The sequence below is a fragment of the Dicentrarchus labrax genome, unplaced genomic scaffold (genome assembly GCF_905237075.1).
Source record: "Dicentrarchus labrax unplaced genomic scaffold, dlabrax2021, whole genome shotgun sequence".
Classification (NCBI taxonomy): domain Eukaryota; kingdom Metazoa; phylum Chordata; class Actinopteri; family Moronidae; genus Dicentrarchus; species Dicentrarchus labrax.
Genome location: NW_026136706.1, coordinates 15,192,201 through 15,203,597, shown reverse-complemented (window position 1 = coordinate 15,203,597; position 11,397 = coordinate 15,192,201). Strand labels below are relative to the sequence as shown.

The following is an 11,397-nucleotide window of genomic DNA, read 5'->3' as shown; positions in this document are numbered from 1 at the left end:
TAAAGATGGCCATCTGACCACTGACTAGTAGCCAGAGGTGACCTTTTAGCATGCATACTCCTGTTGTGATTTGAAGATGGGGCTAGTCCTGTGCAGACTGGCTGAGGAATCACGGAGGTTTCTGCATGCTGTGCTTAAGGTGAGGAGGCTTTGTGTTGCAAAGCTCCAGGCAAGAAGTAATTAGAGGAGACTTTCTGACACAAAGGAATGTTGAATTGAATGATGGCTTGGCAAAATCCACCCGTCACTTTACTCTCTCTGATGAATGACAACCATTTATAGTGTTCCTATATGCTGCAGCAACAGTTGTGAGAAATTGTGATGAAGTCCCGGTATATGTGCGTCCATCACTGACTGAATGTTTTATGTGTATGTTCCCCCGTTATGTTTGTGACTGCTGGTGATTACAGGTTGCTAATGAAACATTTTAAACCTGTGATAAAATATCACTGCACTGAAGGCACTATACCTGTGACACCAGTACAGGTCATATACAATGAGGTGTGAAAAGAACTTGCAGGGAGACCAACTGGATCAAAATGATATACTCTGACTCTGACTGAATGACCAAAAAAAAAAAAAAAGAAAGATAAAGTGCATCTTTGGCAGGGGATTTTCCCACATGAGCTATAAATTGTGGTGTTTTTAATTGTTGGGTTCACTTACATATATCAAATAAATGATGCTGTAAAATGTAAACAAGGATCAGAGTAGTTTAGGGTTAAGGAATGTAAAATCTAAAATAATTATTGTTGTTGATTGAATTAAGTTATTTCTTTATCCAATGAGGGAAGGTAGAAAGATTAAAAAAAATATTGCAATGACAGATTTTCTTTTAATTGCATTCATCACAGACAAAATAAAATTAATATTTGTTATTATTTGTTATACTATATTTTATATTATTAGCAGAAGTAGTAACCAGTAGTTACCTGTCGTCAACCAGTAGTAACTTGTTGTCAAAGGGGCTCTAAAGTGCTATCATTAGCAAGCAAAAACCTGACCTGTGACACTTAGAGGCATTTAGTTTGGAAATATTCCTGTGTTACATGTGACTTGTGTATCTGCTGCCTTTTGATCCGCTGGTATTGAGAGCGTCCCGGCACTGGTACCACTAATATTAAATTTAAGATTCTAGCCCTTTGCAAACTATGTTGGAGACTTGCAAAAGGAGGAAGTGGTTATAAAATACAAGATCTGCACACTATGGTCCTGTGCAACAGTTATAAATGAACAGCTGCAAAATGCCTAAACCAGTGCTGCCCAAAGTTGGCCCATCACAAGGTACAATTTGGCCCGCCAGTTTTTTGTGTGGTAAAATGCGATTTAAATGTGTAGGATCCCTTATTGTTATTAATTATTTTTCATAATCTTGTACCATTTTATATCTTAACAATACAAAATAATAGGCATTTGCTTCTGGGCTGTACGTACACCATAAAAACCAATATGGTTTGTAACTTGATATCTTCTCTCTCAAGGACATTGTTTATGGACAATAGCAATGATTCATTTCAGGTTAACAATTCTTATTCTTGGGAATTTTTATATACACAAATCTAAGTATATAAAAGCAAAGCCAAGGTTTAATGTTAATTTCATAATGAGTTTCTTTCTTATGTCAAAACCCTCAAAGCCTTGAAAAGTAAAACATTTAGTTAAACTTTTTTGTATGATAGATTAGATAAGATAACGATTTACTCGTGTTTGTTTTGGTTTGTCTTTCCTGAGTGTATTTTTTATGCACCTGATCTTTGTGTTTTGTTTAAGCCATGATGTTTGCACATATTTATCTCTTACCTGTTCCAACTTCTCCCCTCTGGTAGGCGCTACAGAGCACTGTACACCCAAACAAAGAGACACAGGAACAGTTTCTACCCATAGGCCACCACTCTGACCAACAGTTAACTGCCCTCTACAATAACCTTAGGACTCTAAATAGCCACTGAACCTGGAAACCCTTTATTACTTATTTTCCCATTGTTTCTCTTTAAAACATACATACTATTCTAATACATCTACCTATGCTGTGCATACTGTATGTACTGTATCTACAGTAGACTGTCATATCCACCTACCCCATGTACATAAAGCTACCTGCATGTAAAATATTTATGTCAGCATCCTTTGCACTCTGCACTATTATCTACTGTCTACAAATGTTTGTTTATATACATATATAACAGTACATATTAGTATATGTCTTTTTTATTGAACTTTATTTATGCTGTTAGTCTGTGTTTGTGAAAAGGTGTATAGTTTTGTGCTGCCCTCTTTCGGTTAAAGAGGGTATAAAAAAACGACAGACCGCGCATGCTCAGACAAGCCGTTGGGTTCAGGATCACCCATAGCTGAGTGAGCGCTTCACCTTCAGCCATCTTAACCATGTTGGGTGCTGTGGGACGGTGCTGCAGCGGGGCTCTGCAGGCTTTAAAGCCTGGGATCAACTCTCTGAAGACAGTCAATGGGAGACATGCGACTCTTTATTCGAGTGAGTGAATACATTTAAAACCATGGGCCGACTTGTCAGCATTATATGTCCTTTGGGTTGGTCTTTAACGTCAATGTAGCATGCTCAGGGGGGTCAGGCCTCATATTTACTATACAGTGTCTCCATTCATTTGCAGTCAGTGGGTTTTTATTTTATTTAATTAAAGCAGCTATAATAACATAAATGCAGTTATTTAGTCTTTTTGTTGCTTCATTGAGACGTTGTAGCTTAAGTTGAGTCCTGGTTCACTGTCTCCATTCAATGACCTTTCCATGTACCTGAGTACAAGTCAACGCCACTGGAGACACTCAAGTTTTCAGCCCTTAAAGTTTCATCAAAATATGGGAAAATGCTTCCTGAAGCACCAACATGTGGAAATAAATATATTATGTTATTTGTTTTTATCGATTTTCTTATATCACATGCATGCACTAATCCTTGTTTATTCTCTGTAAGATGTTTTGATCGGTCAGCTGTCACATATAAAGTCACTTTAAATATGTTTCCATTAATGTCCTTGTCCTTTTCCTGCCATTGTCCTTTCAGGCAGGGGTTACGCAGCCCCGGCTGCTCAGGCAGCAATGGCCAATGGTCGCATAGTGGCTGTGATTGGTGCTGTGGTGGATGTCCAGTTTGATGAAGGCCTACCCCCTATTCTCAATGCACTGGAGGTGGCCGGCCGTGAGAGCAGGCTGGTGCTCGAGGTGGCCCAGCATCTGGGTGAGCGTGCTGGGTTGATACTGGGGTTGGAATATTGCTCGACGGGTCACTGTGTGGATGTCTGCCATGAAAAGTAAACAGTGTCTTTACCGTCTCTCCTCATGTGTTTCTTCAGGTGAAAGCACAGTCAGGACGATCGCCATGGATGGCACAGAGGGGCTGGTCCGCGGTCAGAAGGTTCTGGACACTGGAGCCCCCATCAGGATCCCTGTGGGCCCTGAAACCTTGGGCAGGATCATGAATGTCATTGGAGAACCCATTGATGAGAGGGGTCCAATTACCACAAAACAGTAAGTGTTGATCATGATGCTGTTATTCTATATCAGCACAGATCAATTATTGGCCAATAATAATAATTTATTTTGAATTCTTTCTGCAAAACGATTAATTGGATTTATGTTTTATGAAAGCTAAAGTGTGTTTGTGAAATTGTATCAGTACATTTCCTATAACATGTAGAGGTGACAGTGGTTTTTAGTAAATGTCACTCAAAAATGAAAAAAGAGTGAATTAGTAGATAATTATTTAATTTGCAGGTTTGGGTCTTTTTTTAAAATTGGATTTATTTACAATAATAAACAGAAATATCACTGACCTTATTCTTTAAACGTCGTATTTAAAAATGACTCCTATCTTGCAGAACTGCTCCTATTCACGCTGAAGCCCCTGAGTTCACAGACATGAGTGTGGAGCAGGAGATCCTGGTCACTGGCATCAAAGTGGTAGATCTGCTGGCCCCCTACGCGAAGGGCGGAAAGATTGGTTGGTAGATTATCTGACACCCCGTATTATTTTCCACATTTTCATACATACAAGTCAACATAACTGATTATTGTGCATATTGTATTCCTTCAGGTCTGTTTGGCGGTGCCGGTGTTGGCAAGACTGTGCTGATTATGGAGCTGATCAACAACGTGGCCAAGGCTCATGGTGGTTACTCTGTGTTTGCTGGAGTGGGAGAGCGAACCCGTGAGGGAAATGACTTGTACCACGAGATGATTGAGTCTGGTGTCATTAACCTGAAGGACACCACCTCAAAGGTGACACCCTCAATGAGCAGTGTGTTTTTGTTAAAACTCTGTTTAGCTCTTCTGTGTTGGATGCTTTAGCAGAGTATGTCAGATGCAGTTTTGATGGCTTCATGTAAAAATATTCGGTGTAAACTCTGGCTAAACTCCCCAGGTAATTCTTGTCTTCGTGTTCTCAGGTAGCGCTGGTGTACGGTCAAATGAACGAGCCCCCAGGTGCCCGTGCCAGAGTTGCTCTTACCGGTTTGACTGTTGCAGAATACTTCCGTGATCAGGAGGGACAGGATGTGCTTCTCTTTATTGACAACATCTTTAGGTTCACCCAGGCCGGATCAGAGGTATGCAATGTCTAATATATGATACATTTTTTTGTTATTTGCAGGTTTAATCAACAAAATAACCTTTTTATGTACTGAATATTGTATAATTGTTCTTCAGGTGTCTGCCCTGCTGGGTCGTATCCCCTCTGCTGTGGGTTACCAGCCCACCTTGGCCACCGATATGGGGACCATGCAGGAGAGAATTACCACCACCAAGAAGGGCTCCATCACCTCAGTACAAGTGAGACCATCCAAGATGCTAATAACGTCAGCACACACTCTTTTTTTTTTTTTTTTTTAAATAAGTCTTCATATGAAAATTGCTCCTTTTTGTTACAGGCTATCTATGTGCCAGCTGATGACTTAACTGACCCTGCTCCTGCCACAACTTTTGCTCACTTGGACGCCACAACTGTGCTGTCCCGTGCTATTGCCGAGCTCGGTATCTATCCTGCTGTGGACCCCCTAGATTCCACCTCCCGTATCATGGACCCCAACATTGTCGGGGCTGAACACTACGACGTTGCTCGTGGCGTGCAGAAGATTCTTCAGGCAAGCCTTATGTTGGATGATGTTGAATCTTGTTAACCATATCCGCAATCCAAAAGCTAAACTGAAACCTTGTCGTCTTTTTTTCCCCCCCAGGACTATAAATCATTGCAGGACATCATTGCCATCCTGGGTATGGATGAATTGTCTGAGGAAGATAAGCTGACTGTAGCTCGCGCTCGTAAGATCCAGCGTTTCTTGTCGCAGCCTTTCCAGGTAGCAGAAGTCTTCACTGGCCACATGGGGAAGTTGGTGCCTCTTAAGGAAACGATCAAAGGCTTCAAGAGCATTCTCGGAGGTAGAGTGCTGCACCAACGTTGTTGAATTTCTAAATGGGATGACCTTAATGGACATTTGATGGTTATTCTTTTCTCTCTTCAAGGTGAATACGATCCCCTGCCAGAGCAAGCTTTCTACATGGTGGGTCCCATCGAAGAAGTAGTCCAGAAGGCCGAGAAACTGGCAGAGGAGCATTCTTAAGTGATTTGTCTGTAAGGTTTTATGAGATACACATTTGTACAGTATAATTTCTATTTGAAGAACTTCTAACATGTCATGCTAAGTATGTTGTGTTGTTGTTCTATTTCTCATGCAAGGTGACGAAATAAATAAAGATGTTGTGATATATAAATTATCAGTGAGCAAACGTTCTTGGTGAAAATTATTTGTTTTAATGAAAACGCACAGTGTGAAGGTTTAGCCGATCATGTGGCGCAGTTTCTTATTTAACTCCTTTTCTTGTACGAGGAGGTTGGTGCTGTGTTCTTTGAAGGCTTCAAAATCCTGTAAAATAATGACAGAAGAAAAGATGTTGAGGCTCTCAGCCCTATGTTGGCCTCTGTCAGTGACTTAACTATTCAATATTGCAGATTTCAACAAACCTTTTTGAACTTCACGTATTTTGTCATGGATTCATCGAGAGCAGACTGGAGAGATTTCACTTTTTCTTCGGCATTGACGGCTTCAGCTTCCCGCTCAAACCTAAAAGGAAGGGCAGGGACAGATATAGAGGTGGACAACAATTGTTATACACAGCAGTATTATGTTGCTGATGCACAATTTACCTGTCCTCTGCTTCGGCCCGGGCTTTTTTCTCTTCTTTACATTTTGTCTCCAGCTGCTGGATTTCTTCTTGTTTCTCCTGTAATTAACCAATTTGTGTGGTTATGAAGTGAATTGGTTCATCTGTGCAGATCTGTGATTTAAGTCAGGAGAACAAAATCCTCTCTTCAATCACCTGTATTGCTTTCCCTCTGTCCATAGACAGATGCAATAATCTGTCCTTCTCTTTGGTGAGGCTTGTTATGCTTTCTGTCATGTTGATTTTGTCCAAGGCGTGCTCTTCTTCAGCCTTTTCTAGCTGCAGCTTAAGGTCTGATTGTGGAAAGAAGGCCTAAAGTTTACAAGTGCTTGTATTTTGTTAGACTCAGGAGAATCATGAAAACATTCACTACACACCTTTGCACATCTTCACAGCGTCTCTTTGCTGTTGTTGAGTTTCATGTAATTGTTGGATTAGTGACGCTTCCTTGACTTGATGCTGAGTGGCTTGTTCAAGGAGTTTTGATTGGCATCCAGCTAATTTCTCCCTATAACACAGATGTAAAATACAGCATCAAAATCATCAATATTACTGTGAAATGTAAATAATTAACAGCTAGGACAGATGAGTATTTTATTATTTGATCTGTGGAGACGTTTTTCAATAAAGGGACTAAACCTTTAGAATAACAGAGAAAAACAGTGAATGTTTAGCAGTTTTACTGGATAAGATGAAACGATCAAACTTGCTGTCGATAGATCAATAGATTGATCTTTGAGCACTATTAATAACTGAAAGACTCATCTTCTTACCGATATTCATTTTCCTTATTTGTGTTTTTCTCTGTCAGCTGTTGGATTTCTTGCATCAATTTTTGAACAAACACTTCTTTATCTTGTAACTTTTTGGAGAAAAGTGTATCATTTTCTGACTGCAGCTGTTTGTTCTCCAGCTTTAAATGGGCATTCTGATTTTTGTACTCCTCCATGAAAGCAATAATCGCTTTATTGTTGGCAGCTAAATCCATGAATCTCCTCTCTAATAGATCTATTGTCTTTCTTTTGCTGTCCACTTCTTTCTTGTAGTCTGTTACTTGGCCCTCCAGCTCCGTGTTGATTTTTTGCAGGGCTTGACACCGAAGAAGCAGCTCATCTGCTCTCTGTTTCAGTATGCAGATCAGACTTGACTGTTCATCTATTCTGGACCTCAGCATCTCTTTTGTATCCTCTGTAGAAAGGATCCGAAGTTTCTCCAATGACTTCTGAATACTGTCCACATGCTAGGAATAAGGGGGAAAGACATCTGTGTTAAAACATGACAGTGTTTTGAAGTTTTTGGCAGCTTTTTAGTAAAGTTACTCTGTGTATGGACGAGGGCCAGGAACCGAAAGACCTATTGTCCAATTACCAACACCGATATATCTACAGTAAGGTCAATTTTATTATTATATTACATACATTTGGACTACTTTTCCCTTTTTATATTTGGTAGTTTTATTTTAAACAACACATTATCTTACTTTATATATTCATAATATATCAAATATTTCCAATGTAGTATTTCAAATATGGTGGAATAGAAAGTATAATATTTGCCCATAAATGTACTGTTGTTGTAGATTAGATTAACTTTAGCTGACTATTTCAACAGAACATTAAAAATATACACACAATTCCTCATCAGTCACGACTGTAATTAAAAGCTGTATATAAAGTCTTATTGTATTGAAACTTTTAATATAAAGTAACATTATCACACACCAGAGAACAATGATGGATGACAGAGACTCAACGGTTAGTTTACCGTTTGCTAAACCTAGCTCTACTTAGCTTTAAAAAATATATATATATATATTTACAGACTTTTAAACTAATTTTAATACCACTCATACCTCATGTATAATGTTACAATTGCGTATTTAAGATAATTAATTGTTACATTTGCCGTGTATTCAGTAGACACCATACTGTGAATGGTAGACGTTAACTAGCAGGTCAGTTAGCAACCCTAACGTCAGCTAACGGTTCAACTGTGACAGTTGGGTGCGGACTCATCAACGGTGTCACCGATAACTTCGGCATACCTCCATCGTGTTGCCCTCCGCCATCCGGCACTTTTCTTCATTTCTCTGTGGAGTTGCCATGACGAATACAAACTAAAGACAGAATAAACCAGCGTCCTCTCCTGTTTCTACGTGGGAAAAAAAAAACACTTAAGTTATTATTTTCACCCTCCTCCTCCTCCTCAAGGCTCGGTTCCACTTTTCGTCGTAAGCATCTCCAAGTTGCTCGGTCGCTAATGGCAACCATGTTTGAACTGTCCTCTCCTCGGATTTAACGACAAGGTGTCTGTCTGTCTGTCTGTCTGTCTGTGCTCCGGCTCGACCGCACGGTGGAGGTGTCGGGCTTCTGATCGGCCGCCAGCGCCGATCAGAAGGTATGGACCACCTCCAGAAAAAATATTATGGTCGAAGAAGCAGTAGTTTAACTTATGTGGAGTGAAATCTTGTTTCACTTAACTTAGGTGGCGTTTATGTGGCAGTTTTTGTCTGGCGGTATCATCGATTTCATTGTTTTTTTATTCATAAATCACTAGTGTAGGGAAATATTAATGTTCCTACAGGACATAAAATGCATCCATTTCATAATAAATAAGGAATCTATGGCAACTTAATTCATTTTCACCTCTTTAGCATTGGTGTAAGATATAAAAACACACTTTCTTGTAGCTACATATCAACCTAGTGTGAAGAAGTGTGTGTGTGTGTGTGTGTGTGTGTGTGTGTGTGTGTGTGTGTGTGTGTGTGAGAGAGAGATGCATGGTCGCACTCGAACCGGCGACATTGGGATTACGTGACTCGTCTGGGCCTCCAGGACACCCAGACGTAAGGCTTTTCGTAGTTTTTTTTATTACATTTATTATTTTATTATCATTATTTTCCTCCCAAGCACACGCAGTCACTACCCCCTCCACCTCTATTCCCCCTAGTGAGGGGCAAATAAACAGAGATGATAGCCCGCTGTGAGTGAAAAATCACTGGCACTCGGGACAAGTCGGACCTGCATGGCATTATGCAGATTCCAGGGCCAGAGGGATTTATCCGGAGGGCCGAGGCTGGCTTTGGGGGAGCGGCTGTCCTTTGTGCACGCCCCTTTTCATCAACTAGCGGGCCAAGAAAGACAGACAGAAGAAAGCAACAGCATCCCAGCCCCAGTCCCTACAGCTCCTCCATCTGCACAGCGGAGCTGGACGGACCAGCCAGAATGTGGAGAGCACTGCTACTTAAACTCCTCCTCGTCTTCATATGCTGTGTTAGATGGTGCCAATCTGAAGGTAAGTAGTGTGACCTTTTTATTTATTTATTTATTTTTATTTTGTTTTGTGCCTTTTCTCACATTGAGGCTGTCAGCTGAATGATTCATTGAGGGACCTGCAGAGTTGTTGTGCTACTAGTGATTCACCCTGTGCACTTGTTGCTCATCAAAACAAAACAGCTTCCCCCTGTGCGGCACACACTAAGGGGAACTGGATTGAATTGCTGCTGAACTAAAATGATTCTGTATTAAACAGTTCAGGTTGTGATGAGCCATCGAAGAGGATAAATCAGCTTGAAACACATGGAAATACCTTTTCTTCTTGATGATTCAATAAAGGAAAAACCCCACTGTTTTCACCTCCTCCGGTAATTTAGATGTGGCTACTAGGTAAAGTAAATGTGGCTCTGGGGCTAAATGTTTTGCCACATAGTATTACTTTAAAGGTTGAGCACAAAGCCTTCCTCAGACAGATTGGAAGTTCTCTTGAGGAACTTTTGCCTGAGCTTTACTGTTGCTAGGTAACAGAAAAGAGCATGTGACTTACAGGCAATCTGCGAGGACTGAGAGCTACTGGTACAAATCTCATTCAGTGGAGCAGATTTTAACGCCGCAAACCCCCCTCCGCCCCCCCCTCCTCTACTGATTCAAACTTGATTCGGGGGCTGGAGGGAAGAACTGTGTTTCCCTTAATGTGAGGCAGAGACGGACCCCCAGAAATGCTCAGACGCTGCTCTTTGTACATGACAGTCTTGTGTTTGTCGCCTGTGTTTGTAGCCCAGCTAGATCCTGCTTCTCAAACTGTAATCTGCTTTCTTTTTGCTCAACCCTTAGTATATAAGCTCCTTAGTGTGAATCAAGCAACTAATTACACTGCAGCTGCTGCAGAATGGAACCATTTCTTCCTAAGGGGCAGTTTGGAGTTAAGGAAAATGTACTAAAAGTTTGTGTCATGGCTACAGCTTTCTTATTTATTTGTTATAATATATTGTAGACATATTTCCTCACTGGCTAACAGACACACAAAAACAGAAAAGGTGGAGTTATAACAGTGTTGCCACTGAGACTGGAGCATTTAGAAAATTCACTTGGCATTTCCTCTGAATTACAGCCGTCACAGTACTTTGCTGATGCTAACTGAGGTGTATAAAATGATGACTTGACTAAAACCGCCTGCTCTCAGAAGACTTTGTCAGCATGTCCGCGTTAATCATTGTCTTGAATTTGTTGTGATTAACAGACAGTGGACTAGACTGCTTCAATAACATTCATGGGGTCATTTATTTTTAACCTCAATTGTGAATTACCATGCCATGTTAGAGAACGAAGTGCTTCCTGAATCTGGTGGTGTGTGAATCGGACTGAAAGATGTGTCACTTAATCATATACTCAGACAAATTAGCAATGGTGTATTTATGTAGTTTTACTATGAGGCCACAGGGTACTTTCTCTAATCTCTGCCTGATCCTCTGCAAAAATCCTTTAGTTTAGATAATTGTTTCTTCCATGACCTTCTGTAACACATTATCCAGCCCTTGGGCTTGATACTGCTGCAGAGTGCTTACGCTGGCATTAATAGCTAATGTGACAGTGAGGGGATTTCATGGTGCTGGTTTGTTAACTGTCCTCTGCTATTTTTGCTGTTCCACACATGTTTTTTTTAGTAAATTGAGTTGTTTTCTCCATTAATCATTCACCATAATAACCCATTTAGTGCGCAGTAAGAACTTTAATGGTGTTACAAATCAGATTTTTAGCACTATGAAACAGACTAATGAAAACACGTTAATGTAATTATAGTCAATGACTTCGTTAAAATGTCTATTGTTATATTCAGACTTTTCAAGACACACAGACTTGGCCAGCACGTGCATGTTAAACCTCACACATGCCGGCTTCTTTCCGGTGTAGGAGCCTAAATCCTTGTGCAACA

General features: G+C 40.5%; 3 protein-coding genes across 5 annotated transcripts in view; 2 read left to right on the top strand and 1 right to left on the bottom strand.

Annotated features, from left to right (window-relative positions):
* The first annotated feature begins 2,326 nt into the window (after positions 1–2,326).
* On the top strand, positions 2,327–5,742 carry LOC127365932 (ATP synthase subunit beta, mitochondrial). Its single transcript, XM_051404515.1, has 10 exons — positions 2,327–2,491; positions 3,038–3,211; positions 3,327–3,501; positions 3,852–3,973; positions 4,067–4,251; positions 4,419–4,577; positions 4,678–4,800; positions 4,899–5,111; positions 5,205–5,406; positions 5,491–5,742. The coding sequence occupies exons 1-10, from the start codon at positions 2,386–2,388 to the stop codon at positions 5,586–5,588; spliced, it is 1,557 nt and encodes a 518-aa protein (XP_051260475.1). The 5' UTR covers positions 2,327–2,385; the 3' UTR covers positions 5,589–5,742.
* A 14-nt stretch (positions 5,743–5,756) lies between these two features.
* zgc:172182 (coiled-coil domain-containing protein 89) lies at positions 5,757–8,495 on the bottom strand. The gene is made up of 7 exons (XM_051404516.1): positions 8,234–8,495; positions 6,963–7,429; positions 6,567–6,697; positions 6,346–6,482; positions 6,173–6,249; positions 5,990–6,089; positions 5,757–5,891 (listed from the first exon to the last, which is right to left on the bottom strand). The coding sequence occupies exons 1-7, from the start codon at positions 8,291–8,293 to the stop codon at positions 5,805–5,807; spliced, it is 1,059 nt and encodes a 352-aa protein (XP_051260476.1). The 5' UTR covers positions 8,294–8,495; the 3' UTR covers positions 5,757–5,804.
* Positions 8,496–9,221: 726 nt separating this feature from the next.
* Positions 9,222–11,397, top strand: part of lrp2a (low density lipoprotein receptor-related protein 2a) — a 46,094-nt gene continuing 43,918 nt past the window's right edge. For all 3 annotated transcript variants that reach the window (XR_007885299.1, XM_051405051.1, XM_051405050.1), the window contains exon 1: positions 9,222–9,483. Coding sequence is in view for 2 of the 3 variants with exons in the window: in XM_051405051.1 (XP_051261011.1) it covers positions 9,222–9,483 (262 nt within the window). In the remaining variant the exon portion in view is untranslated. The remainder of the gene's footprint in view (positions 9,484–11,397) is intronic.